General features: G+C 26.8%; 8 protein-coding genes and 1 long non-coding RNA gene across 10 annotated transcripts in view; 4 read left to right on the top strand and 5 right to left on the bottom strand.

The window, feature by feature from the left end:
- Positions 1-6,804, bottom strand: part of LOC127291668 (uncharacterized) — a 46,965-nt gene extending 40,161 nt beyond the window's left edge. The window contains exon 1 of the long non-coding RNA XR_007844642.1: positions 6,428-6,804. This is a non-coding gene — a long non-coding RNA (uncharacterized LOC127291668). The remainder of the gene's footprint in view (positions 1-6,427) is intronic.
- LOC127291667 (TBC1 domain family member 14-like) lies at positions 1,487-5,968 on the bottom strand. Its single transcript, XM_051320871.1, has 2 exons — positions 5,226-5,968; positions 1,487-4,749 (listed from the first exon to the last, which is right to left on the bottom strand). Exons 1-2 carry the CDS (start codon positions 5,374-5,376, stop codon positions 3,077-3,079), a joined length of 1,824 nt encoding a protein of 607 aa, XP_051176828.1. The 5' UTR covers positions 5,377-5,968; the 3' UTR covers positions 1,487-3,076.
- A 332-nt stretch (positions 6,805-7,136) lies between the features above and the next one.
- On the top strand, positions 7,137-9,377 carry LOC127291651 (lipid droplet-regulating VLDL assembly factor AUP1-like). The gene is made up of 3 exons (XM_051320851.1): positions 7,137-7,404; positions 7,979-8,901; positions 9,031-9,377. Exons 1-3 carry the CDS (start codon positions 7,364-7,366, stop codon positions 9,261-9,263), a joined length of 1,197 nt encoding a protein of 398 aa, XP_051176808.1. The 5' UTR covers positions 7,137-7,363; the 3' UTR covers positions 9,264-9,377.
- On the bottom strand, positions 9,344-12,103 carry LOC127291650 (succinate-semialdehyde dehydrogenase [NADP(+)] GabD). Its single transcript, XM_051320850.1, has 3 exons — positions 11,783-12,103; positions 11,262-11,563; positions 9,344-11,171 (listed from the first exon to the last, which is right to left on the bottom strand). Exons 2-3 carry the CDS (start codon positions 11,544-11,546, stop codon positions 9,948-9,950), a joined length of 1,509 nt encoding a protein of 502 aa, XP_051176807.1. The 5' UTR covers positions 11,547-11,563; positions 11,783-12,103; the 3' UTR covers positions 9,344-9,947.
- Positions 12,104-12,222: 119 nt separating this feature from the next.
- On the top strand, positions 12,223-13,867 carry LOC127291652 (peptidyl-prolyl cis-trans isomerase E). Its single transcript, XM_051320852.1, has 4 exons — positions 12,223-12,405; positions 12,620-12,789; positions 12,904-13,263; positions 13,366-13,867. Exons 1-4 carry the CDS (start codon positions 12,372-12,374, stop codon positions 13,681-13,683), a joined length of 882 nt encoding a protein of 293 aa, XP_051176809.1. The 5' UTR covers positions 12,223-12,371; the 3' UTR covers positions 13,684-13,867.
- On the bottom strand, positions 13,762-15,281 carry LOC127291653 (dehydrogenase/reductase SDR family member 4). Its single transcript, XM_051320853.1, has 5 exons — positions 15,046-15,281; positions 14,690-14,867; positions 14,341-14,565; positions 14,128-14,262; positions 13,762-14,064 (listed from the first exon to the last, which is right to left on the bottom strand). The coding sequence occupies exons 1-5, from the start codon at positions 15,150-15,152 to the stop codon at positions 13,894-13,896; spliced, it is 816 nt and encodes a 271-aa protein (XP_051176810.1). The 5' UTR covers positions 15,153-15,281; the 3' UTR covers positions 13,762-13,893.
- A 755-nt stretch (positions 15,282-16,036) lies between these two features.
- Positions 16,037-16,816, top strand: LOC127291672 (tauPI-stichotoxin-Hcr2b-like). Its single transcript, XM_051320876.1, has 3 exons — positions 16,037-16,235; positions 16,317-16,475; positions 16,544-16,816. Exons 1-3 carry the CDS (start codon positions 16,139-16,141, stop codon positions 16,702-16,704), a joined length of 417 nt encoding a protein of 138 aa, XP_051176833.1. The 5' UTR covers positions 16,037-16,138; the 3' UTR covers positions 16,705-16,816.
- Positions 16,817-17,347: 531 nt separating this feature from the next.
- LOC127291671 (acyl-coenzyme A diphosphatase FITM2) lies at positions 17,348-19,189 on the bottom strand. The gene is made up of 2 exons (XM_051320875.1): positions 18,684-19,189; positions 17,348-18,604 (listed from the first exon to the last, which is right to left on the bottom strand). Exons 1-2 carry the CDS (start codon positions 18,986-18,988, stop codon positions 17,782-17,784), a joined length of 1,128 nt encoding a protein of 375 aa, XP_051176832.1. The 5' UTR covers positions 18,989-19,189; the 3' UTR covers positions 17,348-17,781.
- A 209-nt stretch (positions 19,190-19,398) lies between these two features.
- LOC127291690 (BTB/POZ domain-containing protein KCTD9) lies at positions 19,399-26,463 on the top strand. Of its 2 annotated transcripts, XR_007844646.1 has the most exons (7): positions 19,399-19,777; positions 20,091-20,377; positions 20,621-20,781; positions 21,685-21,911; positions 22,689-23,018; positions 23,132-23,341; positions 26,343-26,463. XR_007844646.1 is itself a non-coding variant. In XM_051320919.1 (6 exons), the coding sequence occupies exons 1-6, from the start codon at positions 19,730-19,732 to the stop codon at positions 23,246-23,248; spliced, it is 1,170 nt and encodes a 389-aa protein (XP_051176876.1). In that variant the 5' UTR covers positions 19,399-19,729; the 3' UTR covers positions 23,249-23,648. The 2 variants fall into 2 exon arrangements, 1 of the variants encoding a protein (XP_051176876.1); XM_051320919.1 differs by lacking the exon at positions 26,343-26,463 and having other exon boundaries at positions 23,132-23,648.
- The last annotated feature ends 846 nt before the right edge of the window (positions 26,464-27,309 follow it).

Here is a 27,309-nt window from a genome sequence, read left to right as displayed (position 1 = left end):
GTGCGATAAATTTTATATTACTTGGAAATTGTTATTAAAAATTTATCAAGTTAGATGAAGTAAAATTTATTTAAAGTGAGAAACATATTTTCATTAATAATATATATATCGTCCCTTTTTGGGAGATAAAATTTTAATATTTTATTTAAAAAAATTAAGATAATTAAAAACGAAGCAAATGTAAAAGAAATAATTGTCAAAATTCATTGAACATCAAAAGTCTCTTTATAAAGAGTGAAGAATTTAAAAATATAATTTTTCGTTATAATTAATGGCACATCTATTATAAGACATTATTTTAAGAATAAATTACGATTATTTTTAAAGCTTTTATGATAAAACTGAATGGCTGACACTGTTTCTGGAATATTGGTGGACATAATAAGCTCTTTATTTCTAAAGAGGTCCTCTTCTCTTAAGTTTCATATTTGAATAAATGCAATTGGGTTTATTAAAATAGCAAATACTGTCTACATTGACAGCATATTTTTATTATAATAATCGTATTCAACGATCGAGTTTACTGATATTTTATACAAATTATATGCAAATTCTTTCATCAGAATTATTGAAAAATTTATTTCCATGAAATATTCTTTTTTTTTTTATATATATATTTTTTTTTATACCTCGACATGAAAGTGTGTGACACAGGACTTTTGTTTGTTACTTAATCAATATTTAGATCGGGATGTACAGATACTTTATATATAACTGCATTGTCTGTATTATGCAGTATATATATGAACTATAAGAGATCGAGATGCGATAAAAAAATAGAGCTATGCTGCGTTCTAGTTTATAAAATATATGTAGCATAACATTGCTATTGATCGAGATGATTCGCAGGAAACATTATACAAATGGTCATAAGAAAAAAAAAAAGTACTTGACTTCGTTTCTTTTTCGTCGCAATCGATAATAGATCGAAAATCCATTAAAAAAAAAAAATGCGAAAATAATGCCACTGATGAAAAAAGTATTTATAGCTCGCATATATTTTTTCGAATAATTTCCCTATTATATTGGCTATATACATTCCTTTCTCATTTTAACACAAAAAGGTATTTTAAATCACAATAAAAAGCTAATGACTTTTACAATCATATACTTTTATGTATATTCTATTTAAACATTATAATTTTTATTATACATTGACATAACAAAAACTCTTTGTTGAAAAACCAAAAAATACTTGCAAAAAAAGGAATATTATTTCCTCTTTTTTTTTCATTTTGGATTTAATGGCTTTAAATAATCTTTTAAGAAGTCGTATTATCATTTAATCGAAAGTTATGGAGCATTGAGAAAGCAATGTCTTTTATAGCCAGCTTGTGTGTTTATAACAGTTGCTAAGTAGAATGGAAGAGACTCATATTGAATGAAAATATCCATTGAAAGTGTATTTACTTGCATTTGCATAGTAAAAGGTTGAAATATTTCGCATCTCATATAACCATGAACATATTATTCGATTCGTTTGGAAAAAAAAAAGAAGAAGAGAAGATGAAGAAACAAAACAAAAAAAAATAACATTATTTAAAATGAAACCACAAAATGATATCACACGCTATACAACTAAACTTTGAGCAAAACTCTCTCTCTCTCAACTAAAATTAAACTTAAGAGTCTCAACGAAAGAAAAGAAACATTTTATATACACTCCCTCTTTCAGTTATAAATCGTTCATCGCGCATTTTACAGCGTAAAAAATTCAAAGTGACATCAAATTTTCAGAATTATCATTTCTTTTGTGAAAACAGTATAATTTCTTTCTTCAATTATAAAAAGAAAAAAAAAATTAAACATTGAGTATATTTTGAAAAAATTGAGACTTTTTTATGTACAGGAAAATATCTAATAGATTGCTATTTTCGTTGTAAAAATACAGACCTAAGAACTCATTCTTTCATTATTTTCTTTATTTTTCAGTCAGTATCTATCTCATTTCTTTCTAAAACTATATTTATATTACAAAAAAATAATGAAAAATTGTGATTAAAACAAAATTATAATTATGATTTTTTGTGTAAAAAGGACATTGTAAACGAAGGTAAAAAAGAGATAAAAAGTATATATATATGAGTTTTAAAATTCTAAGCTAAATTAAAAAGAGATTCAAGAAAATATCAGATTATTTTTTTCCCCCAACGCATTCACGAAGCTGAAGTACGCAACGTTTTTCATAAACGATTTTCAAAAAAAAATAATTTTTTAAAATGAAAAATTCTATAATTTATTGTCTAAAAAATATTTTTTGTATTTTTAATTAATCAACAAATTATACCAAAAAAAAATTTTTTAGGCAAAAAAATTATTTCTTTAAAAATCGTTTATCAAAAACGTTGCATACTTCAGCATTCTATAGTTAAAAAGTCACAGCTCTGTTTTCCTTACTTTTTTTTTTTTATATAAAATCGAAGAAGGCAGTAAGACAAACTGAGTTTCAAAATTGCATTTCTTTATAAGAATGCTATCTATTTTCTATTTATAGCTAATTATTATTAAAGAATTGAAAACTAAAGGAAAACAATCTCAATATACCAAATATATTTGGCACTATTTGCAAATTAACAAACAAAAAAAACAAAATATAGATATAAAAAATTACGACATTTAACGACAAAAAATTGTCAGTGACAAAAAACACACAAAATTTTTTAACACGAAATATAATTTTCAAAAAATATTCTATTTTAGAAAACTAAATTATTTAAAAAATAAAATGTAAAAAAATAACCTTTTTAAAAGTTTTAAGACAATTTAAAATTTTTGAAATTACTTTTCTTGAAAATGAAAAAAGCAATAAAAGCTAAAATTAAATTCTAATCTCCCTAATATTTTTAGAATATAGTTCAAGATGAGTAGAAAAAAGTTTTAGATCATGATACGCGTGTTTCATTAAGAATATAATAATCCTTAACTGAATCACAGGGGAGCGAAGCACCATTCCTTTTTTTAGCAAATATATATATATATTGAAAAATTTTGTAAAATATTTCGCTAAAACAAAAAAAAAAAATTGCAACTACCCGTAATTATATCACAAGGAAGCATTTTTTTTTTCCTGATTTAATTACACCGAAGAAATTTGAGCTAACATTTGATGAAAACTAGTTGTACCAATGCTAGTTGACATTTGACTAATACTGTTAAATAAAGCATCAGCTTGAATATTTTCCGGTAATCTTGTAAGAAATTGCGCTCCCCTGACAAAATCCATTTTTAATAATTCCTCCTGATACAAATGCAATACACCAAGTGCTGTGCGAAATAAAAATTCATCGCCATCACGTAAAAACATATCCCATATACGCGATACAACATCAAGTGGCATTGCCTTAGCATAAATTGTATATAACCAATCGAGAAGATATAAATCTGGACTTAGGCCAGCTATTGCAAAATGTGCATAAATCTTTGGCAATTTATTACCAAGTGCACTAACATAAACTTTATAATAGATATTCATTTGTTTTTGATCCAAACTAAATGCCGCACGATGACATGGACTATTTAAAAGATTTGCAAAACATGTAAATGCATCAGTTGCATCCATATTTAATGATAATACACCGCCAATGAAACTCATTCCCTGAACATAACCAATATCAGGACGATAAACAGCGTACGCTGCCAATACACCCTGAAGACTTTCAGCTAATGGACCACCATCTTGAAATACACATAATGATGAAAATGTTCGTGAAACATCTAATTTTATTGCCGCTAATGTTTCATTAATTGGATTTGATAATGCTCTATCCAAACATAGATTATATAAATTTGATGTGATATTTAAACTATTATTTATTGCCAATTTCCAAACTTTACCACGTACACTTGGTGGTAATCCACGCCACCATAATTCACGTACTTTTTTCATATTTCTCATTCCTTCAAATTGTGGTAATACTTGTGTATTCCACATTAATGAATCCTCAGCTAATCTTTGTTCATCGCGTAATTGTTGTGCTCTTTGATTTTTACGCTCGCGTTCCTCTTTTAATTCACGTTTTCTTGCCGATATTAAAATTGCATTATATTGTCGTCGATGATTTTCCTCTTCAATTGCACATTTTGCTGGTAAATTTGCTGGTCTTGGCTGTTGAATTAATGCCAAACTACCACTAATACGATCAACATTTCTCGTTGGACTCGAGGGTAAACGTTCCTTTGTTTTCCATGAAAAAACATTCTTCACAAAAGAAGTATTAAGAGGCCAAAGTTTTCCTTTTTCTGGTGACGATTGTTGTTGTTGTTCTTCTTGAAAACTACCAGATGGTGAAAATTCACTAAGAGACGAAACAGTACTGCTACAAGAGTGTGGCAAACTATTTCTTGGACTGTCATTTAAACTATTTGTTTCTTCCTTTAATTCACCGTCAACTATTCTCGAGTTAACAAAACTGTTTTTATTGAAATCATTTGGGAACTCAAAAGTTTGACTCTTAGTTTCATGTTGTTGAAAACTGTTCGTATTTTGTGTTTCTTCGTAAATATTTTTTATGCACGAAGTATAAGTTAGTGGCATATTCTCGAGGGTTTGATTTAAACTTGATCCAGCAACTCCAACAGAGATTGTATTCCCAGCGTCGTACCATTTGTTTTCTCTTATATGAACACAAAGTGCTTTTGTTTTTGGTGTTGTTACCGGTGTCACGTCGCATGCTAAAGCTTCGTCGATTTCTACACTGTTGCAACATATTGTACTTCCGTTTAAAGAAACCAGCTGCTGTTTACCCAAACCTGCAAAAACATATTGTTTATTCAGTTATACAAATTTTTTTAAACACAATAATAAAATATTTCATCCAAAAAGCTTAAAAAAAAAAATTGTAATTACAATTCTTAAATTACATTCATATCAAAAATAATATGCCTAATAATAAAAATTAATTTCAAATAATTATTAGAATTTAATATTAATCAATGTAAATATAAATTATCAAAACGATTCAATTCTATGACATTATTTTCTGAGGAAATAGAAGATGAAATGTATTGATTTATTATAAATAGGTAAGAACTCCAAAAAAAAAAAAAATAGTTCACACTTTCATCTCTATTATAAAATTATTTAAGCACTTTCAATATAATTTAAATCTACAAATTTATAATTCCAAACGATTTAAAAAAAATAATATGCATTCTTATAAGAAAAATAAAAGCTTCTAAAGTCGAATAAATTTAAAATAACTACAATGGTTAGGTGTATAACTCACCGTTATTTGGAGGATGAAAATTTGTTGTTTCAATTCCTCGTGATTTATTTGTTCTTGTTTTTTGTCGATCAAGAGTTTTCAAATGTCCATTTTGATGTCCATTGGCTAAATTAACACTTTTGCTTACAGACTGCGATGAAGGACTCTTCATAGCTAAATTCCAAAGAGAACCTAACCTCACTTTTACATCTTCCTCTATAGCACTTTATCTCTCCCAATAGGATATGAAAAAATATTCCATTGATTCTTTAATCTCAATATTCATTTCGTAATACGTTTTTCTTTTTGAAAAAATAATATTTGACGTAATTTTCCTTTTAAACAAATGACGTGAACACCAGCTGTCAAATGAAATGTCAAATTGGACAATATCACTTATATTTCACGCACTGCAGTAAAATTTTGCGACAAATTCATTATGTAAACGTCGAATTTTTTGGAATTAAATTCTTATTTCATATCAAGAAAAAGAATGTTGAGATAAAGGGTTAATATTCCTCGATAAACTCTTTAATCGACGGAGATTAAAGAACATTCAATAATCACATTTCACTTGCACACTCATCATTTCCAATATGTGTTTATTATTAAAACGTTGTGTGAGTCGTTAGAACACACGTATTTGTACGCAATACGCAGAATCAGCTGTTTGTCAGTAGAGAAAAAGAGAGTAAAAAAAAAAGAAAATCTCTTTTGCCTCTATTCTATGGACCAATGGACCAAACGCGATGGCGCGAAAACGAACAAAATCTTAAAAAATATTAAATAATGATCAAAAATAAAAATTCTTTATAAAACCCCTACATTTATACTGTTTTTATATTATTTTTTTATTAATTTGATCTATAAAAAAAACATTTAATAGTATTTTTTATTGGAGAAGAGAGGGGCATGGGGGGATATAAGATTTAAACAATATATTTGGAAAATAATAAGAAAAAAAAACCATAAACATGGAGGCGAACGAAGCGCCATTTTCCGAGAACTAACCTCAGTTCTTTTTTCTTCCGTTGAAAAAAAAATTTTTAATTTCTACTAAATTCATTCAATAATTGTTAAATAAGCCAATTGGCATAAAAACTAATATAGAAAATAATGATTTTTGCACTATTATTAAATATTCTTACTGGAAAAACAATATACACTGATGTAGGCATGTATGCATACATGTGTATATCTATATATATATGTAAAGAGCATACCTTGACAAATATCAGTAGATAACTTTGATGTAGTAATTATTTACACTTGCACAACACAATTATGATCCGATTTACTCAATTGTCAAGAAATATTACTGAATCATCAACATTTTAACTAAAAATATGTGCAGAGAAAAGTGAGAAAACGTTACAAGGAACAATGTGCTACGGGGTTCACACGACTGGCGCGAACATACTTTTATCGAGAAATAAAGTTTTATACACTTTGTCAATGAGAACTTTTTATAATTTCTTGAAAATCACATTACGAAAATATATATTAACACTAAAATCACGTTTTCTGATTAATATATCACTTTAATTTACTTAAAGAAGACGCTCAGTAATCAGCAGCAAGCAACAGCAACAATGGCGTCTACCGGCGAAATGTGAGGAAAACAACGGATGTGCGCAAGTCAAGATAAAATTTTCAAAAATGCGCGCTAAAAAGTAAATTTCTTGAATTTGAAAAAAAACAATAATACTTTAATATATACTTTGTTTTTAAGTTAATAATATTAAAAAACAACTTTTAAAGTAATACTAAATGATATTTAGATGTAAATTTCTATTCAATTATTAATTTATTATTGAAAATACTGAATACTATTTTTGAATGCTTTCCTGACTAAAAAATGACAAAAGTTTTCCTTTTGCACAGGTTAGGCAACATGAAAATTTCAAAATTCCCCTAAAACTAAAAGTAACTAACCCATAACAGCACACAGCTGATTGTAGAAACGAAAAGGTTATTGAATTTAATGAAATTACTGTTGATTAATTACGATATTTTGCTTCCGTTTTGGAAAAAATAAGAATTCATTTATTGTATTTTAATTGTCAAGATAATTTTTTTTCCGTTACATAATTAATGACTTTAAGGTAAACCTTTGTTTTCGGAACATTTATTGGTGTAACAGATGTTTGTCGTGAGAAATGTCACAAATTGATATTAAAGACTTATTCGACGAAAGTAGGTAAGTAGAACTGGAAATAATCTATTTTTTATATTAAATTAATTTCTTTAATATCATTTTTATTAGAAATAAAGTTTATTTCTAACATTCATTGGAATTCACTTAAATTTGCATGTTTACGTCATTTAATGTCAAAGTGTGTTGTCTACATATACTAATTTATATATAAAAAATCTATGTATATGTATTTGAAAAATGTTTTCTAAAGATATAATCATTTCTTTTGTTCTTTTTCATTTTCACTTATGTCTCATTGCATCAAGAAATTTCAAAGTCTAACCTCTATGTACTTTTTTGTTATTGTTCATTTTCCTGAACCATAATAATTTTCTTTTGAATTTAAAAACAATAAATTCATATTTAATTTTTTTTATTTATGAATTTATTCCAGTTTATTCTCATTATAATTTTTCATGTATATTTTTAATTACTATTCATTTTAGTTTAATGCATGAAAAATTATTCTTATATAATTTGTTATTTATTATATAATAGTTATTAATATTAAAAAAAATAATATTTAATTATTTTTTCTTTAAGAAATAGAAATTTTTAATTATGAATATTGTTTTAGATTTCCCAGTGGCTGGAAACTAGTGTCTCTGCTTCTGTATGCTCCATTGGGATTGATATTGGTCGTTATTCGTCTATTAATTAGTCTTCAAATTTGGATATTAGCTTCAATTCTTCCCAATTGTCGACCATTACGAACATATCTACACAATGGTCTCAGTTTGTCGTTTGGAATTATTGTTAAAATTGCACCCGACAGCGAGAAACGTGATCCAGAGACGAGGATCGTAGTTGCAAATCAAATCTCGACAATGGATCATTTTGTGATTCGTCGAGTCGCCCAAACAGTAACTCCAAGTGTTTGGGAACTTCCAAGTTCGCTCAGCGAAGCATTAGGTATTCATAAAATGGACATGAGTAGTAAGGATGTTCTTGTGGCAAATATAAAACAAATTCTTGCTACAACAAAAAGTAATATTGCCCTTCAACCTGAATTTGGCGCAACAAATAATCGTGTTGCGCTATTGAAATTTAACTCATGGCCATTTGGAATTGAATCATCTGTTCAACCTTGCGTAATTAAGGCAAAGAGGCCTGAATTTGTTGATGTAAGACTCACATCCGTTGCGTCCACGATATGGATTGATGTTCTTTGGTTTCTCTTTGTTCCTTATACAATTTTCACATTAAAATATCTTAAAGTTAAGAAAAATACCGATCAAGAAATTCTCGTGCGAGAAGTCGAGAAAGAAATTGCAAATGATCTTCATCTGCAAACAAGTACGCACACTATTTCCGATAAAAATGAATATGAAAAACGTTATCTACGTGAAAAAATGCAAAATCGAGGAACTCAAAGTAGAGGAGTGCAAAGCAGAGGTTCCACTTCTCGTCAGGCTGGAAGTGTCGATATGCTGCGAATGGCTCAACGTGTTAACGAAGTACTTCCCATGGTTCCACGCAATGTGGTTCTCCGCGATTTGTGTACGTAATATTATTATGATGGAAAATTTTCACTTCAGTTTTATATAAATATTTTACTTTAAACAAAGATAAGAAATTCTTTTTAAATTAAGATTAAAAAATTTACTTAAATTAACTATTTGATTTCAGTGAAAACAAGAAATGCGGAAATAACAATAGCCAATCTCCTCGACGGCATAGTGACTTACACACCGGAACAGTCGTCACCAATTGTCCAGGAGAATTCGGTGCCAAAGCACCAGGCACAAATGACAAAAGGTATTAAAATGCCGGGTACACTTTCCTTCCAGGAAAGAAAAGCAAAAATGATAGCAGAAGCCCGCGAGAAATATATAGAGAAGCACGGACTCAAAAACTGTTGATGTTCTCAATGAGAATTACAAATTTTAATACCACCACTTAATAAATAAGGTAAATTGAGAACAAAAAAAAAAGAAAAAAAGTTGTATCATACATGTTTTTGTTGTATATGTATTTACTATAATGGTATCACATGAATACAATTTTACTTCTAATAATATTATTTACTAAAATCGAAGATCCTATCCTTCGCGCGATATTTAATTATTATCTTCATAGTGACATAAAATATATTATCATATTTGTTACGCGATTCACGTTTTGGAAGACTGTATTTATGGAAGACTAGCACGTACGTGTAAAGTTATTCTACATTTTTTAAAAACTAAGATAAGACCAATGCTGCCTAAAGAAAATGTATAGTCTTCCAACTATTAATCTTTGCAAACTTATTCATTTATTTTCGAAATAAATTTCTTTATAATCATTCTAAGGAGATGTATACAATTTTTTTTTTTGTATATAAGTGAATAATTAGGTAGCATTGGTTCAATGTTATAAAAAAAAACACCTATGTAATTAAAAAAAGTTTAAATATTATTATCCTGCACTTAATTTTAATTCACATTGTATCTTTTTCAATGACGAGTATTTTAACATCTATACTGCTCGTCTCAATAAAATTGTACATTCAACATTAAATATAACGTTTTTCTCTTCAATAATTTCCCAAAAAAATTATTTTCTCAATGCTCGACGTTTCCTATACAAACGTACTTGATATCTAAATATTCCTCGACTCCATGACTAGAACCCTCACGTCCAATTCCTGATTCTTTGACACCACCGAATGCAGCTTCTGTACATGAAATCATTCCCTCATTAACACCAACCATTCCAACTTCCATATTTCTTGCCACACGAAAAACCTGTGAAATATCACGGGAGAAAAAATATCCAGCCAAACCAACATTAACATCATTTGCTTCGCGAATAGCATCTTCTTCATTTTTAAATTTATGTATTACCGCAACGGGACCAAAAATTTCACGCTTATAAATTTCCATATTTTTTGTAACTTCTGTCAATAATGTTGGAGCATAAAAAAGTGGTCCAAGATCTTTTACCACTTCACCGCCACAATGAATTTTTGCTCCTTTTTTAATGGCATCGTCAACAAGATTTTTAACAATCTCCAATTGACTCTCATTAATGAGAGGTCCATGCGTCACATTTGCTTTTAATCCATCGCCTAATTTAATTTCCTTTTGAATTCTCTCTAAAAATTTATCTCTAAATTTCTCAAATATTTCATTCTGTACGAAAAATCGATTTGCCGAAACACAAGTTTGTCCCGTGTTACGAAATTTACTCGCCATTGCTGCAGTTACAGCAATATCGACATCAGCCGAATTAAAAACAATATAAGGTGCATTACCTCCCAATTCAAGATTCAATCGTTTCATTGTCGAGGCACATTGTTTATATAATAATTTGCCAACTTGTGTTGATCCAGTGAATGATAAAACTCGAATTTTGGAATTACTGCACAATTCTTTGCCAACTTCAACAGAATTTTTTACACTCGAAGTTAAAACATTAATAGTACCAGCTGGAAAGCCGGCTTTTTCCGCTAAATCCACCATTGCAAGAGCTGTGAATGGAGTATCAGTTGATGGTTTAATTACACATGTACAACCAGCTGCGAGAGCCGCACCAGCTTTTCGTGTTATCATTGCATGAGGAAAATTCCAAGGTGTAATAAAACCCGCAACACCAATTGGTTGTTTCAATAAAAACATTTCTCGATTACGTATTGGCGCTTGAATTACTTCACCATTAACACGTCTTGCTTCTTCTGAAAACCATTCAACAAATGAATTTCCATAGCGAATTTCAGCTCGCGATTCATTCAATGATTTTCCATTTTCCATTGTCAAAATACTAGCCAAATCCTCCGAATGTTTCACCTTTTAAAATAATATTCATATAATAAATATAAATTAATTTATAGTGTTTCTAAATTCATTTAAATTAAAAAAAAATTGATGCATTTTTACCAATAAATTATACCAGGAACGCAAAAGATCACTTCGTTCTTTTGCTGTTGTTTTTCGATATAATTTAAAAGCCTCATGTGCTGCATCAATAGCTTCCTGAGTATCGACAGCGTGCATATCCGGTACATGACCAATTTTTTTACCATCCGCAGGATTATAAACAGGAAAAGTTTCATTGCTCTTTGCGCTAATCCATTTTCCATTAATAAAAGCCAATTCTTTTATTGTGCTCATTGAACGATTTATAATCGTACATGACGATACGAGAGATTTTCTTAAAAACATTCTGGTTTAAGTATTCTCTGAAAATTAAATTAATAATAAATAATAAATTTACATTATAAATTAAAAAATTTATTCATGTAAAATCTAGAAAATAATTTTCTTTTTTATAATAAAATTGTATGGAAAATTATTCTCAAAGTAAAATTATAAATTATGTATATTTATTACACACAATGATAGTATATAATTTAAATAAAAATTATGATTATAAGCAAAATAAATATTAGTGCACTTACACTCTCAAAATCACTTGCAAGATACAGAGATTTATTCCACTATAAATCTTATTTATCAATCTCTGGCATCATCATTATTATTATTATTATTATTATTATTTCACTGACACATATAAGAATAATTTTAAATTAACAACAATAAGATAATTTCTTTCAATTTCCTTCTATTTAAAAGTTGTACTTGTAAATGATATGATTACCGATAACATTTGTAATGTTAAATCCATACTCTTTTTTAATATTTTCGTAAATATTTTATAAAAATTACACCTACAATATTTTTTTAATTGTTTTTTTTTTAATGATTTCAATAAATTTTGAGGTTATAGAAAGCAGACGATATTTTGATCGATGGTGTTGACAAACTCAAATGCCTGTATTTGGATTGGTGGACAAGTTTTGCTCATATTTCGGACAGCCAATGATAGTTGTGAAGATAGATTTTAAATTCTTTTCACTGCGGTGGAAAAAGCCGCAAATGTAGGACGTGTTGTTGTCAATTTCCACTCAATTTCTTATCGTAATTATTTATTTATTATCGATAAATACAAGATAAATTGTTTGTCAAAAGAATTTAAGATCAACAATCATGAGTAGCAATGCAAAGAGGACGATATATGTTGGTAAGTTAATTGAATCAATGTTTTTAAAAAGTTAACCTATAAATGTAAACAGTGAACATTTTTGACGTTTCACATATATACGTTCACTATACGTTCAAGTGATTTTATGTTCATTTGTCACTAAACATTGTTGATTATGTAAATTATTATTATTATTATTAAACTCGATAGAATTATTTTGGTTTATTTATTATATTTGCAATCTTGTTTACAGGTGGGTTGGCAGAAGAGGTAGATGAAAAAATGCTTTCAGCAGCATTTATTCCGTTTGGTGACATTGTTGATATACAAATTCCTTTAGATTACGAATCCGAAAAGCATAGAGGATTTGCTTTTATTGAATTTGAAGCAGCTGAGGATGCTCTTGCAGCAATTGATAATATGGTATTGATATCGATTACTTTTTTAAACTTTTAAAAATACATTTTTAAATACAATAAACTAATTTGTACAATTGAAAATTTATTTATAATAATTAATTTGATTCAAAATATTTAGCATGATTCAGAATTGCATGGACGAACAATTCGTGTGAATATTGCAAAACCACAAAAGATTAAGGAAGGTTCATCGAAACCAGTTTGGGCAGACGATGCATGGCTACAGGAACACGCAGGAGAAACATTAAAAGGATCTGACACGACACCTGCTGAAGATGCTGTTTTAACATCAAAAAAGAAACAAAACCCACAAGTATATTTCGACGTCAGTATTGGTAGACAGGAGCTTGGAAGAATAATAATGATGCTTCGAGCTGATATTGTTCCTAAAACCGCAGAAAATTTTCGTTGTCTTTGTACTCATGAGAAGGGTTTTGGATATCAGGGAAGCTCGTTTCATCGCATCATTCCAGATTTTGTATCCTTTTTACAATTTAAAAAGAATTTTTTTTTTTTTTTTTCTATTTCAACAATCTTTTAATTTTCCAATTATTGTAATTTTCTTAATTTAATAAATTAGATGTGTCAAGGAGGAGATTTTACAAATCACAATGGAACCGGCGGTAAGTCAATTTATGGCAAAAAATTTGATGATGAAAATTTTGATTTAAAACACACGGGAGCTGGGACATTATCGATGGCAAATTCTGGACCAAATTCAAATGGGTCGCAATTCTTTTTATGTACTGCAAAAACTGAATGGTTGGATAACAAGCACGTTGTGTTTGGCCATGTGCTAAGTGGACTGGAGGTTATGAAAAAAATTGAAAAATGCGGCACTAAAGGAGGAACTCCTTCGCAAAAAGTAGTCATCACAAATTGTGGCGAGTTGACGTGAAAAATAATTCAATTTATATTTATCAAATTAAAATAAGAGGAAATTTTTTCTAAAAACAATAATAAAAAAAAACGGGAATTACTTGACATTATTTTACTTACGTAAAATATTTATTTACATGAAACAACGATATAAAAGAGAATAATCGTTTTTGTAGAAAAATATAAGGAGCATTTGATTGGTATTGGAAATGTTTTTTTTTTTTTCAATTTATAATCTCGATGCCATTCCACCGCTTGCAATTATTGTCTCACCAGTGATATAAGAAGCATCATCACTGGCTAAAAATGAAGCGATTCCTCCCATTTCATCCGGTAAACCTAATCGTCCCATTGCGATTCTTGATTTCGTCGCTTCCTCAATTGATTCTGACTGGTACATCTAAAAATTTAATAAAAAAAAGAAAGAAAGTTAAAAAGATATTTCGTTTAAAAAAAAACTTACAGCTTGCGAAAATTTTGTTTTTATAACACCAGGAGCAATGCAATTAACACGAATTCCATCTCGTGCTAAATCTTCATATGTTGATTTGCACAATGCGATTAGAGCCGTTTTACTTAGTGAATAGACGCCCAATAACTGGAAAATTTTTAAATTAAACATTTATTTTTCTTTAATAAGTGCTTGTGTTTATAAAAAGAAAAAATTGAAGCTTACATCGAACGGCTGATATCCTGCTATTGAAGAAACAATAATAATCGAAGGTGATTTTCCTTGTTTAAGAAGTGGTCGTGCTTCTTTCATCAGTAAGTATGTACTTTTTACATTTATATCAAAAATTTTATCCCACACATCTTCGCTGGTATCTAGAACTGGACCAACTGTTGGATTTACTGCCGCATTCGAGACAAGAATATCCAATCCTCCATATTTTGATTTTGTCTTCAATTAAAATACTATCATTCAATTATAATTTTATTTCGAAAGAAAATTATAAAATTTAAAAGTGTTTAAATATTTTTTTAAAATTGAAATTTAACAGAATTATTAAATTTTACTTAAATACCTCATCAAGAAGTTTTTTTCTGTCTTCTTGTTTTCCTACATGGCAAACAACTCCAGAAACTTGCAAACCCTCTTTGACTAATTGTTGAACTGCTTTATTGACATTGTCTTCTTTTCTGCTGCTTATCATAACTTTTGCACCTTCTTGTGCTAATCGTTTAGCTATTGAGAAGCCAATTCTGGAAAAAAAATTTGATTTTTTAAGTTGAAAAAAAATTTCAATTTCTTTGATATTGAATTTAGGTGTATTTTTTATAAATAAATAATTTGAAATTTTTAAAAATAAAATATTTCCATTAGTCAAAATTTAATATTTTTTTTTGTGCAATGGATTTTGGAATAAAATTAATTACTGACCCTTGAGTAGATGCAGTTACAATTGCAACTCTTCCTTCTAATCGTTTGCATACGCCAGTTGTATTTGAAAATGTTTTTATCATTTGATCTGCTGCGGCTCGCATCATTTTTTTTATGATTAATAATTAATTTTTTTCAATTATAATATTAATAAATAAATTAGAAATAAAATATTTTACGTTTCAGTGAAATATTTTTTGTTTTGTACTTTGAACGTGGAGCAGCTGATTAGTTGCATTATCATTTCTACTTCTTCATTCATGAATCTTTTACAGAATAGCCAATTGTATTTTAAAATATTTCTTATGATTAAATCCTATCAGAAATAATTCTTTTTCTTCAAAATTCTATAAATTGTCTAAGAAAAAAAATTGTATTTAAATAAATTTGAATAATTTTAAAAATTAAAAAATAGTTTTAATATTTTTTGTAAAATTTGAATCTTGGTAAAGTTTTAAGTTGGTGATCATGGTTAGGCGGAGATTTTTGAAGTATCAAAAATAGGTAGCATTAAAAAATTTCAATTTTGAAAAATTTTATTACAAAATTAAAAACTAGCACAAAAAAAATATTTATTTTTAGTAATTAATTTTAGTTTAATTAATTTTTTAAAATAATAATTATTCTAATTAAAATTTACAAATTTTTATTTCTTTATTTACAATTTTATATATAATTTATATAAATATATTTAAAAACTTTATTAAAATTATTTTGTAGTTTTAATTCTTTTTTCAAACACGTGCTTTCTTAGAAACATCTTCTATAAGCCTTTTTATTTATAAAGCTCTACAAGATTCTTTTAAAGCAAACAAATTTATGGATATTTCAATGTCAATGTGTGTTTTAGAAACTTGAAAAAAAAAGATATATATTCCTATGCGTCATCCTAGAACTTTTTATAGAAAAAGCGGGAATTCTATTTTTATTTTTCTTTCTTTCCATATACAATTCCCACCACATACTGCGTTGCTTTCTCATATAAAAGGGGATCTTATTCTTGTTCTCGAAATTATTTTCAATTCAAATCTCATAAGATTTAGATCGTATTTGAAATTGTAATTAATTTTATTTAAAAAAAAAAAAAAACAAAATGGCAATTTTTCATTTGAGTTTTTTTATTATTTGCATTGTTGCACTTCAAGCAATTACTACTTCAGCGGCTTCTCTGAATTTAAATGTTACTGATGGTAATTAAAAATAATTAGTTAAATATTTAATTTTTAAATATAAATTGTGTAATTAATTAATTATTAATTTATTATTTGCAGTTTGCCTACAACCAATTGAAGTTGGTATATGTCGTGCTGAAGTTAAATCCTATGGTTTTGATTCAACTCAACAAAAATGTGTTCAATTTGTTTATGGTGGATGTAATGGTAATGAAAATAGATTTACTAAATTAGAAGATTGCCAAGTAGCTTGTGAAGGTAAGAGTATCATTTTAAAAAATATATTCTTGTTTATTTATTAATTATTAATTTTTTATTCATTGCAGAATGTTCACAACCAATCGTCGCTGGTCCTTGTTATGGTCTGAATGAAAAATATGGTTTTAATACTGAAGAAAAAAAATGTGTGGCATTCACATATGGAGGATGTATGGGAAACAAAAATAGTTTTGATACTTTGGAAGCTTGTGAAAAAAAATGTATGTAAAGTGTAGACACTTAAGAAATTAAAAATAATTTTAATTTGAATTTTAAATATTTTTTTAAAGTAAAATTTGTATTATTGTATTTTAATATTAAAAAAAAATTATTTCTCATAATTATTGTGTTTTTTGTTATTGAGGTTTAATTACTTAATTACAACATTTTTTTTTGGTTGTATCAAATTCATTGAATTTATTTATAATGAAATTACATTTTTCTGAATAATCGAAATTATAAAGTTATATGATTTATAATTTACAAAATCCACCGTATCAATATATATAGTAAATATTAAAAATATCTATTATTCGATAAATCTTTATATAGCAAAACAGGAATAATTTTCATTTTTAAATTATTAACTGTACATTAATATTTTACACAATTATAATAACAATCCAAGAAAAAAAAACACACGACAAATATAAATATATAAAGAAACATTAAAAATTATAATCATAATTTTTTCATTTAGTTTCTAATTAGTTTTGCTTCAATTATCTTTTTTTTTTTTTTTTACAAATTTGTAATTAATATATATATATATAAAAATTATTCGATATTTGTTCAGTGCGTTTGGATTATTTACAATAGTTAAAAAGAAAATTCTAAATTCGTACTTTTGACATTTACTTTCATATTAACAAATAAATACAGACACCAAAAATAAACTTAACATTATTGTAAATTTCAATTATTAGATAAATAACAATAAAAATTATTTTTTTTTAATAAATGGCATTTAGAGTACCATAAATGCATACTCAATATTGAAAAACAAAATTATAAATAAATAAATTTCCCTATTAATTGATAAATAAATAATAAATCTTTAATTCTCACCAAGGAGTAAAATGCTTAAATCATGGTTCGACAAATTCTTCTATTATTTGTACAAAAATTTATTTTGTACTAAATATTTTGCGTTTCTTTTATTTTTCATTTAAAGCTAATAAATTTAGCTTTAACGAAAACAAATATTTCTTAGACGCACTGATTTCCACATCAGTTTGTCCACATTTTTTATAATTTTTTTTTTTTCTTTTTTTTTCTTTATTTCGATGTCATAAAATATATGTTTTTATGTGAAAAACATACTCCTCAATACACCGATAAAACCATACCTAGTTCTTGAACTATTTAATGTATTTCGTCGTAATCGAGAATTAATCTCAATATTTATTTTTGGCTCAGCGGCATATTTAAAAAGACCTTGTCCAGGATATGTGCATCCTAATTTTGTCATTCGAAATATCCAATGATAACTCATGTACCATGTAATAATTGCTGCCACACCACCAAGAAATTTTTCCGCCATATTATGATAATAAAGAATTGTCGCCACAAGCATTACATCCCATAATAATTGTTGCATTGTCATTGTAATGAAAAGACCCCTTAAATATGGTGTCAAAACTTTATAAGCTTTTTTCAAAAATTGAAAATCTTCATCGCATAAATTTTTCAATGGACCCGTACTATTTTCCGTTGCAACTGTTCGCGTATGTTCCTCTTGTATTATTAAATCTTTTATTCCTTCCCAACCAATTAAACTTCTACCCTCCTCGGCAAGAATAAGACTCGAGTAAATAATAATGAATGCATGTCCCGAAATATCGAGACCACTCCAAAATTTACCAACTTGTAGGCATTTTGATTTCTCTTGTAAAAGAATATCTTTTGTATTATAACATCTTCCAAAATTTGTTTCAATATAGTGAAATAAATTTATCCAAAAAATCCAAGCACACGTGGCAAATATTAAACGAACCACATGTTTTATTAAAACTATTCTTCGACCGCAACCAATTGTGTGTACTGTCAACACAACCCAGGGTATCATTGTCGTTAGCAGCCATCCCCAGGCCCATTTAATGAAATATCTATTCAGTGCGTTATCTGATCTATAAAAATATAAATAATTTTAATTTTTCCAAAAATTTAATTTAAATTTATTAAAAATTATGAAAATAAATTACTCACCTGGAGAAATAACTTCTAGGCACTTTAATGGCATCGGTAACAATAGAACCGAGAAAAAGAGCTCCGAGATATAAACCAGCTTTTAATTTTGTATCAAAGAGTAGAGATTTTTTACAAATATGAAGAATTGCTGTTATTAAAATAAGACCAACTGAACTTGGAACAGCTGTTGGTCTAGTACCACCTCTATCCTCCTGTGTGGAATTAGGTCGAAAATTAAGTGTTCGTGATCGAAAACTCCCAGAGGAATTGTACAACGAACTCCCCGAATTCGAATGTGATGCTCTTCTTCGTCCCGTCGTCATTATTTCAGAAATATTCTAATGTGAATTTAAAATTATACACAAATACAAAATAACAAATGGCAAGTTTTATTTTCGAAATTTTCACCAATTTTTCAAAACACAGCATAATATATACGTATAGAATTTTAATTAACGGCCAGGTATGTAAATTCCAATTCCTGCGTGACTTAACCAAAAAATTTTCATCCTTTTAAATATGGCAGCTTCAGGGTTGAGTATATGAAAATTATTTTCTACATTGAAAAGGCGCCTTTATCAAACTACAAGAATTTAAATTTTGAATTACCCGCTTCTGAAACGTAACATACGTCCTGCTGATTGGCTGTCAACTACACGCAAACTCGATTGACCAATCAGAAGATTTGATAAGCTAAAAGTCGATTTAATCGAGATAATTTTTGCCAAGTGACGCTAACTTCAATTTGTACAGTGTTTTTGCATAATTATTAAATCAAAATTGTTAACTAATTCGACTAATTCTAAGGCTCCTGTTTTAATTATTTATTAATTTTGATTCTTCAATTGATCATTTTTCACTTTTATAAATAGTTAGATAGAAAAATGACAGAAATAGTGATAACAGAAACAAGAGATCATCATTGAGCCGGGGGTCATAAAATTACAAAAAAATTTTTGCATAACATTTTCTATTATCTTTCATTATTTTATAAATAAATACAAATTTTTATAAAATACAGTATTATCAGTGCTCAAAAAAAAGTGTTTAAGCTTGAAAAAATAATGAAACGTGTAATTCTTTTTGCTAATGGTACCGACGTAAATGGCAAGGTAGTTGTTTTTGGAGGTTATGTTACTTGTCAAAATCGGGCAAACTTTTGAAATTTAAAGTTTATTACTTACATTTTTTAAATAAATATAATTGTATACAATTTAACATTGTAATTTGATAATTTTGATAAGCTTTTAATGTTAAAACGGATAAAATTTAATAAATATTTTTTTTTGCATATTTAAATCAAATTAAAAAAAACTGATAGAATTACAGATAAAATAAAATTTAATACATATGTATAATTAAGATAAAAAATTATTTTATTTATGTCATTGTTAACGATTTTAATAGTTAATGAAATTATTTCAGGTTTTCCTAGTGACACACTCCATTGACGAACTTTTGGCAGCTGCTAGTATAAAATTCGAAATGGTAGCAAAAAGAATATTTACATCTCAAGGAGGGGAAATTGACGACATTAAATTAATTAGAGATGATGATATTTTATATGTATCAAATGGAGAAGATTTTTTTACAAGTGCACAAAATAATTTTGCTAAATGCTCTGATTGGATAACATTGAATGTCGGTGGTCGTTATTTTGCAACAACAAAAAGTACGCTTATTAACAAAGAACCAATGAGTATGCTAGCAAGGTAATTAATATTCTTTTTTTTTTATACTATATTTTGTTTATTAATTTAAATAATAATTTGCGAAATTTATTGTAGAATTGTTAATTAAATAATTAATAATTTTTAAAATTATTATTTAACAATAATTATTAATGTTTACTTCTATTGTTATGTTTTGCATTTTATGTAAAATAGTATGTTACTTATTTTGTGTTTTTTATTATTATTTTTTTTTATATTTAATATCAGTCTAATCTGAGGCAGAATGTTCACCGAGAGCGAAGAGTGCGAATGGCGGCTAGTACCAAGTAAACGAGATCGAAGTGGAGCCTTTTTGATCGATAGAAGTCCCACATATTTTGAGCCACTGTTAAATTATCTGCGACATGGACAATTAATTCTCGATCCTAATCTTAATGCTGCAGGTTAGTAAAAAAAATTGTTTAATCAAAATTTTATTTATTTTTTTTCAAATTACGGAAAAATCATGATTTTTTCAAAATAATATTATTATATTAAAATAAATTTCTTCGACATTTATTGTAATTATTTTTAAACTTCTTTTTACACTTTCTTGAAATGTTTCTATTTGTAATATTTTGTTTTGCCATGTAAATTACTTTTGGAATTTGGTTAATAGAGCCAATATGTACTGTTTCTTCTGAACAGGATAAATTGTTTTTCGTCTCATTTAATGTTTTGCAACAAACACTATTAACGCCATTGAGAAGTTGAAAAAAATTTTCTCGATTTTCAATAAATTTTTCTTTATCTTCACAAGCACAAAATGTTAATTTTGTTTCTTTTTTATTAGATTGATTATTTTGTAATTTTTCCCTTTCTACACTTGATTCTTGAATATTTTTTAATAATTTCTCGCGTTCACTTTTAATATCACGTATTTCATCGTCTATGTTTTTTCGAAAATAGTTTAATTTGTGATTTATAAAATTATTCAATTTTCTTTCACTTTCATGCAATGAAATGTGATAACATTCCCTTAATTTACTGAAAATAATTAATAAATTATTAAAATAAATAGAATAGATGAATTATAATTAAAATTATAATTTTTATTGATATTTAATTTTATTTAAACTTTTTCATTACTTAATATTTAATTACCTATAATTTTTGTAAGTATTTTTATATTGTTTATAAATTGTTTCACTATCCATTATTATAAAACATTTTCTAAAAAAAATAGTAAATTAATAAATTAAATTTTTGTGGTTAAAAAAAATGTATTCTATTTGAAGTTTACTGCACAACATATAATCTTTTGTTTTCTAATTTTGAAATTTTTTTTTTTTTTTTTTCCTTTAAAGGAGTTTTGGAAGAAGCTCGATTTTATGGAATCGAAGGTGCAGTTAGCATTTTAGAAGAAATGGCAGCTGAAGAACAAAAACGAAAAATGGAAACATCATCGCTTACTCGACGCGATGTATTAAAATCAATAATGTCAACACCTATTTCTTTTGAATTACGATTTCAAGGTGTTAATTTAGTTGGTGCTGATCTTTCAAGACTGGATCTAAGAAATATCAATTTTAAGGTAACTTTTCATTCTTAACAGAGAAATTAAATTTTATTTTTATTTAAATAATAATTTTCATATTTTTATTGAAAGAAAAGTAATAAAAATTAAGATTAATAAATTTAAAATTAAAATGATAAAACATATATATTCTGAAAATGAATTCTATAAATTTTCATATAAAAGATTTTGATTGTCGATAAAAAAAAAAGAAATCCATTTGCCGTAAAAAATTTAGAATCTAAATAAAAATTTCAAGTTCTAGGAATTTTTATGAATTGGTATTCCATTTTATTAGATTTATTTCACATGAATTGTTTTAATATTATTACACTTTTCTATCACTGTTTTTTTGATGAGAAAGTCCTTTAAAGATTCAAAAACTCTGAAAGTTTTAAATTGAATGAGAGAAAATTTTAAAAGTGTGATATAAGCTTTTAAAAATGCAGTAAAAACCCGTTGAATTTTAATGATTTTCTTTTTAAAAAGTCAATCTAACTTTTTCACTATCATGAAGCATTTGTTATCACTTTTGAATTCAAATAGTAGTGAAAGCATTTTAAAGTGTGAATTAAATTTATCCGCAAAAACTTTTGTGAGAAAAAAAACTTTATTTTCTTTTTTTTTTTTGAATTTTTACATATTTATTCATATTGTTCGATAATTTTTGTTTAAAATAATATTTTATTAATATATTTTTGGTTACTTATTTGCTTTAAGTTATTTTCTTTTTATTAAAAATAATTTAATGCAGGATAATAATTTACAAGTAATAAATTAATTTTGTAATGGCAGTACGCCAATTTGCATGGCTGTAACCTGGAAGGGGCCAACTTGTCAGGATGCTGTTTAGAACGAGCTGATTTATCGAATGCAAATCTCGAAGGTGCGCAATTGGTTTGTGTGAAGATGTTATGCGCCAATTTGGAGGCGGCAAATCTGCATTCCTGTAATTTCGAGGATCCCGGTGGATTACCCGCTATTATGGAAGGCGTTAATCTAAAGGGAGCGAATTTAGAGGGCAGCAATATGGCAGCTGTTAATTTACGTGTAGCAACACTTAAAAATGCAATATTAAAAAACTGTGATTTGAGATCCGCTTGTCTTGCTGGTGCCGATCTTGAAGTAAATTCATTAAAAATTAACTTATTTTTATTTCCATTTTCGTATGATAATTAAATTTATTGAAAAAAAAGTTTATTATATTAAAAAATTTAATTGATCTCATTTGTTTTTAGAGTTGTGATCTGTCGGGATCGGATTTACACGAGGCGAATCTACGTGGTGCCAATTTGAAGGAGGCTGTCTTTGATCTTATGCTCACGCCGTTACACATGTCGCAAACGATTCGATGAAAGTAAAAGAATTGCAAGTGCGGTCGTCATGTAAAAAAAAAAAAAAAGAAAAAACGATAAACGGCTTTTTAAGTTCTGTGATCGTACTTAGCGGTAAGAGATATTCCATTAAAATTTCGCGCCACAATTTTTCTATAAGTTAAAAAAGTTTTGATACAAAAGTTTCGAAAATAAGTTTCTAAACTATTTTTTTCCCAATGGACGTTTTGTTCTAATTTTTTTTTCTATTTTTCGTTTTAAATTGCAACCTCACTTTATTTAATAAATTATTTTATTATCTATTTATATATTAAAATTTAATAAAAATATTTTCTTTTTTAATTTTTGAAGTTTTGAACTTTGGAAAAAAAAAATTTCTGCATCTTTTAACTATGGAATTTTTCCCCTAATAGAAAACTTTGAGTTCGGAACTTTTGTTTTTTTGGAACTTTTGTATACTTTAAACGTTAAAAAACATTGAGATTACTTTTCCATTTGATTGGATTATTTCCTGTGATTTTATCCGCCTCAACGATCACTTTGACACGATATACTATACAATATATAGTATCGTAAAGGAAAGGTAACACGTAATCAAATGTTATCTTTGTGCGACGCAAAACAAGGCACACAGTTTGATACGGCTTCGATGCTGTGTTTCCTTATTCTCTGTGTTACAGGGACACTCATGACGTCCATTAACAGCGCTGTGAATTAAAAACAAATATATTAATTTACATTCACGATTCATTTTTGTAGAGCATTATTTGAATCATGTGAAAATATATTTTCATATATAGGTTTTTTGGGGTTTTTTTGTTTTCTTTTTAGTTTTGAAAGAAAAGAAAAATATTTATTCTGAGTAGATTTTTATTTTTTTGAGAAATTTTGGAGATATTAAAGAAGAAAGTTCTTTTTCTTTCATTCTTAAATTAGGTGGAGATTTATTATATATGGTATGAATGAAATAATATTAAAATAATGTCGACTGATTAAGAAACGAGGAGTAAACGTTAATGGTGAATAATAATTAGAAAATAAAAATTAATTTTTTCTCATTTAATTGAAATTGAAATATTTCTGTGATTCATTTTGTAAATGTTTTTCAAATTAAATTTTTTGATTATTATTTTAGAGACAACTTTGAGAATTTATAATATTCTGTTTAGTTTTTTATAACTAAAATTGTTTTTATATATTTTAGATTTTTATAGTTATTATATTTCAAATTTTATTTTATTTTTTTATATTAATGTATAAAAAAAAACAGTGATCACTTGTTTCACTTTTTAACGTTTACTCTTTAGTTTCGTGAACAAAAAAAAATAGTCAATAAGGCAATGTAAAAGACTTATATTGTGGTTAATAAAAAGAGGGGAGAAATTAATAATCTTATTTAATTTCCAGATTCTTCAAATTTATTCATAAAGTCTTTGTGGCAATGAATATTTCTCGTATGTTAATTCCAATTATTAGCTTAGCGATTAAAATTATTTTTTCTATTATCAAAAATTAGAAATCAATTTTTCTTTTTAATTTTCTGTTACTTTCGTTGCTTTCTTCTTGCTTATATTTCGCTCTCTCGATTATTTCTTCTTTCAACAATTATTTTCTTCTTTTTCGAAAGATTCCTTTTTCAAATATTTTACTTTCTTCTTTGATTTATTCTACATGCAATCGTTTTCTTTTTGATTTTTCTTCTTTTTCTCAATTTTTCATTTAACTCCAAGTTTTTTGATTAAAAATGTTTTTTTGATTTTTTGAGATTGAAATATTTCTCATGATTGTATTTTTTCTTCTTCTGTTACAGAAAGAATATAATATACAGGGATTTCATATGTATTTTTTTCTTGTAATATCATCATATAAAGGTTTATAACTTTTCCAAGAAAAGAAAACTTTTCTTCAAAGATAAATTACTTCTTTCTTTATATCCGCGCTAATGATGAAGTTTGATTCTTTACAAATTTCCAAGTTTCAAATCTTTTTCTCCAATCTGTTAACTTATTGTTTTTTTATTCTTTTTTTTTTTTTTTTGTCTTTTATAAATTGTAAAAGTTGTATCTGTAAATAATTAATTATTTATTAACTTAAATTAATGAAAAAATAATTGATTGAAAAATCGATTGAAAATCGATTACAAATAAGAATTTGAAATTACTTGTTTAATGTAAAACGCTTTTTTAAAATTACTACAAAGTAATTATTTTATTCGATAGTTTTCTTTTCATTCACCAAGTTCTATTACAGTGGAACCATTCTCAATTATTTTGTCACGTTTGTCTGTGAGCTGGAAAAGAGGATTTGTTCGAGTCAAAGAGAGTATTATTCCATTGATAGCATTTTCTTTCAAGATCATTTTCTCATTTAAGATAAATTGATTAAAGGATAGAAATAAGCATGATGTGAAAAAGATTTTTTTTTTTTTTTTCACAGAAACTTATTTACAAAAAGAAACTCGGAAACGAGTTCTTTTTTATTTGATTTAACTTCGAAAATTATGAAAAAGTTTTAAACAATTTGTTTTATTTTATTTATTTTATTGAAAATATTTAAAAATCTTTAGGCTTTTTTTTTATTATTTTTAGTTTAGTTTTGAAAGATGAATAGAAATTAAGTTTCTTTTTTAATTTCGTAATTGAACAAGTTTGATTTTACATTATATTAGAAGGGAAAATTGGCTTGTGTCAGCGGAATTTTTCAAAGGTGCCCTCATTGTAGAATTCGCAGACCTTTTCAAATGTTGAGCATTTGTAAAACTCAATTTTCTAGAAACTTGTACACACATATACAGATATATATTCGATAGTTATGCTCGACACGTAAATACCGACTAAGATAAATTTTCTAAATTCGAATGAAAACTTTGTTGCAATATATTTTTTTATGAAAAAAATATATTCGTAATTATAAAAAATCTTAAATTATAATTAATAATGCAAATGAATTTTTAATGATTAATTAATAATTATAGTAGAATATTTCTATTTATTTACGCTCAACAAATTCACCTACAAAAGAAAATTCGAAATTCGTTTATAATTTTGTTTTTTTAATTCTTTTTTTTAATTTTTGAAATATTTTTTATGATTTCTTGAAACTAATTTTGTTACAGCAGGAAAAAGTCGTCAGAAATTAAAGGGAGAGAAAAAAAAAGAAGATACATCTCTATATATGGGCATATCTCTAGAACTTTTAAACTTTATGTTATCGCTCATTATGATACCTTAAGAATTTTTTAATAATTTTTCAATACCATAATTTGACCAATTATAGGGCTTTTTAAATGTATCATACGTTATATAATTTTTTTAATTATGTAGGAAATGACAAACGTAAGTTAAAGTGGTGAAATCGACAGTTTCTAGTGTGTGATATTGACTGTTTGTTTTAGTTTATAAACTGTAACTTTTTTAACGAAACATTGTGTGTCTTGTGGCTTGCAATAGAAGTAGGTGGGAGTGTAAAGAACCAAAAAATCCATGAAACAATGATGTGCCTCAAATTGAATAAAAAATATGTAGCTTCAAACTTGCGAGAAAAGTTTTTCAAAATTTCTACAAGTTAGCAGTTAAACTGATATAACTTTTTTAACGAAGGTTTTTGAGTAACGGCACAACGGGATTATATTATCTACCTAATAAGAAGTAATTTGAACCCATACAGGAATGTGTGCCACCTTTACACAAAGAATGCAATGACTTCAAACATTAAATTTTAAAACGTAACTCATATCAAAAAACCACATATTTGAAAAACACATGTTGAATTTTGCTTCTAAATGCTCCCAAATCATTGTAATCTCTTCTCATGCATTATAAAAGTCTACAGAAAAATCGTTAACCTTTGCACACTTCATTGAAACTTTATAATTAATAATTAATATAAACCTAAACTGTCCGACGCATAGTTTGTGAAGAAAAGTAAGTATTAACTAATAGATGTGTTTAAATCTGGCTGATATTTCTCACTCGAAGGTTTTTGGGGTCGCTGCGACTACTAATCTGAATTTTATATTTTCCAAAATTCCAAATGGCGAATCCAATATGGCTGACGACTTTTTAAAAAAGTGATCCCATTGA

This window comes from Leptopilina boulardi, unplaced genomic scaffold, assembly GCF_019393585.1.
Source record: "Leptopilina boulardi isolate dan_hultmark-lab unplaced genomic scaffold, ZJU_Lbou_2.1 LbouV2_150, whole genome shotgun sequence".
In the NCBI taxonomy this organism is placed as follows: domain Eukaryota; kingdom Metazoa; phylum Arthropoda; class Insecta; order Hymenoptera; family Figitidae; genus Leptopilina; species Leptopilina boulardi.
The sequence above is the reverse complement of the archived record's forward strand: the minus strand, read 5'-3'. Positions and strand labels throughout refer to the sequence as shown.

Excerpts from the sequence above, each read along its gene's own strand:
- LOC127291667 (XM_051320871.1), bottom strand. The coding sequence starts at position 5,376 with ATGAAGAGTCCTTCATCGCAGTCTGTAAGCAAAAGTGTTAATTTAGCC. Across the intron at positions 4,750-5,225 it reads TTTTCATCCTCCAAATAACG|GTTTGGGTAAACAGCAGCTG; the intron begins GTGAGTTATACA and ends ATGTTTTTGCAG.
- LOC127291651 (XM_051320851.1), top strand. The coding sequence starts at position 7,364 with ATGTCACAAATTGATATTAAAGACTTATTCGACGAAAGTAG. Across the intron at positions 7,405-7,978 it reads GACTTATTCGACGAAAGTAG|ATTTCCCAGTGGCTGGAAAC; the intron begins GTAAGTAGAACT and ends ATATTGTTTTAG. Across the intron at positions 8,902-9,030 it reads TGTGGTTCTCCGCGATTTGT|TGAAAACAAGAAATGCGGAA; the intron begins GTACGTAATATT and ends ATTTGATTTCAG.
- LOC127291650 (XM_051320850.1), bottom strand. The coding sequence starts at position 11,546 with ATGTTTTTAAGAAAATCTCTCGTATCGTCATGTACGATTATAAATCGT. Across the intron at positions 11,172-11,261 it reads GTTCCTGGTATAATTTATTG|GTGAAACATTCGGAGGATTT; the intron begins GTAAAAATGCAT and ends TTATTTTAAAAG.
- LOC127291652 (XM_051320852.1), top strand. The coding sequence starts at position 12,372 with ATGAGTAGCAATGCAAAGAGGACGATATATGTTG. Across the intron at positions 12,406-12,619 it reads AAAGAGGACGATATATGTTG|GTGGGTTGGCAGAAGAGGTA; the intron begins GTAAGTTAATTG and ends TCTTGTTTACAG. Across the intron at positions 12,790-12,903 it reads TTGCAGCAATTGATAATATG|CATGATTCAGAATTGCATGG; the intron begins GTATTGATATCG and ends CAAAATATTTAG.
- LOC127291653 (XM_051320853.1), bottom strand. The coding sequence starts at position 15,152 with ATGATGCGAGCCGCAGCAGATCAAATGATAAAAACATTTTCAAATACA. Across the intron at positions 14,263-14,340 it reads CAGGATATCAGCCGTTCGAT|TTATTGGGCGTCTATTCACT; the intron begins GTAAGCTTCAAT and ends AAAATTTTCCAG. Across the intron at positions 14,065-14,127 it reads AAACAAAATTTTCGCAAGCT|ATGTACCAGTCAGAATCAAT; the intron begins GTAAGTTTTTTT and ends TTAAATTTTTAG.
- LOC127291672 (XM_051320876.1), top strand. The coding sequence starts at position 16,139 with ATGGCAATTTTTCATTTGAGTTTTTTTATTATTTGCATTGTTGCACTT. Across the intron at positions 16,236-16,316 it reads GAATTTAAATGTTACTGATG|TTTGCCTACAACCAATTGAA; the intron begins GTAATTAAAAAT and ends TATTATTTGCAG. Across the intron at positions 16,476-16,543 it reads TTGCCAAGTAGCTTGTGAAG|AATGTTCACAACCAATCGTC; the intron begins GTAAGAGTATCA and ends TATTCATTGCAG.
- LOC127291671 (XM_051320875.1), bottom strand. The coding sequence starts at position 18,988 with ATGACGACGGGACGAAGAAGAGCATCACATTCGAATTCGGGGAGTTCG. Across the intron at positions 18,605-18,683 it reads CCTAGAAGTTATTTCTCCAG|ATCAGATAACGCACTGAATA; the intron begins GTGAGTAATTTA and ends ATATTTTTATAG.
- LOC127291690 (XM_051320919.1), top strand. The coding sequence starts at position 19,730 with ATGAAACGTGTAATTCTTTTTGCTAATGGTACCGACGTAAATGGCAAG. Across the intron at positions 19,778-20,090 it reads GTACCGACGTAAATGGCAAG|GTTTTCCTAGTGACACACTC; the intron begins GTAGTTGTTTTT and ends AAATTATTTCAG. Across the intron at positions 20,782-21,684 it reads TCCTAATCTTAATGCTGCAG|GAGTTTTGGAAGAAGCTCGA; the intron begins GTTAGTAAAAAA and ends TTTCCTTTAAAG.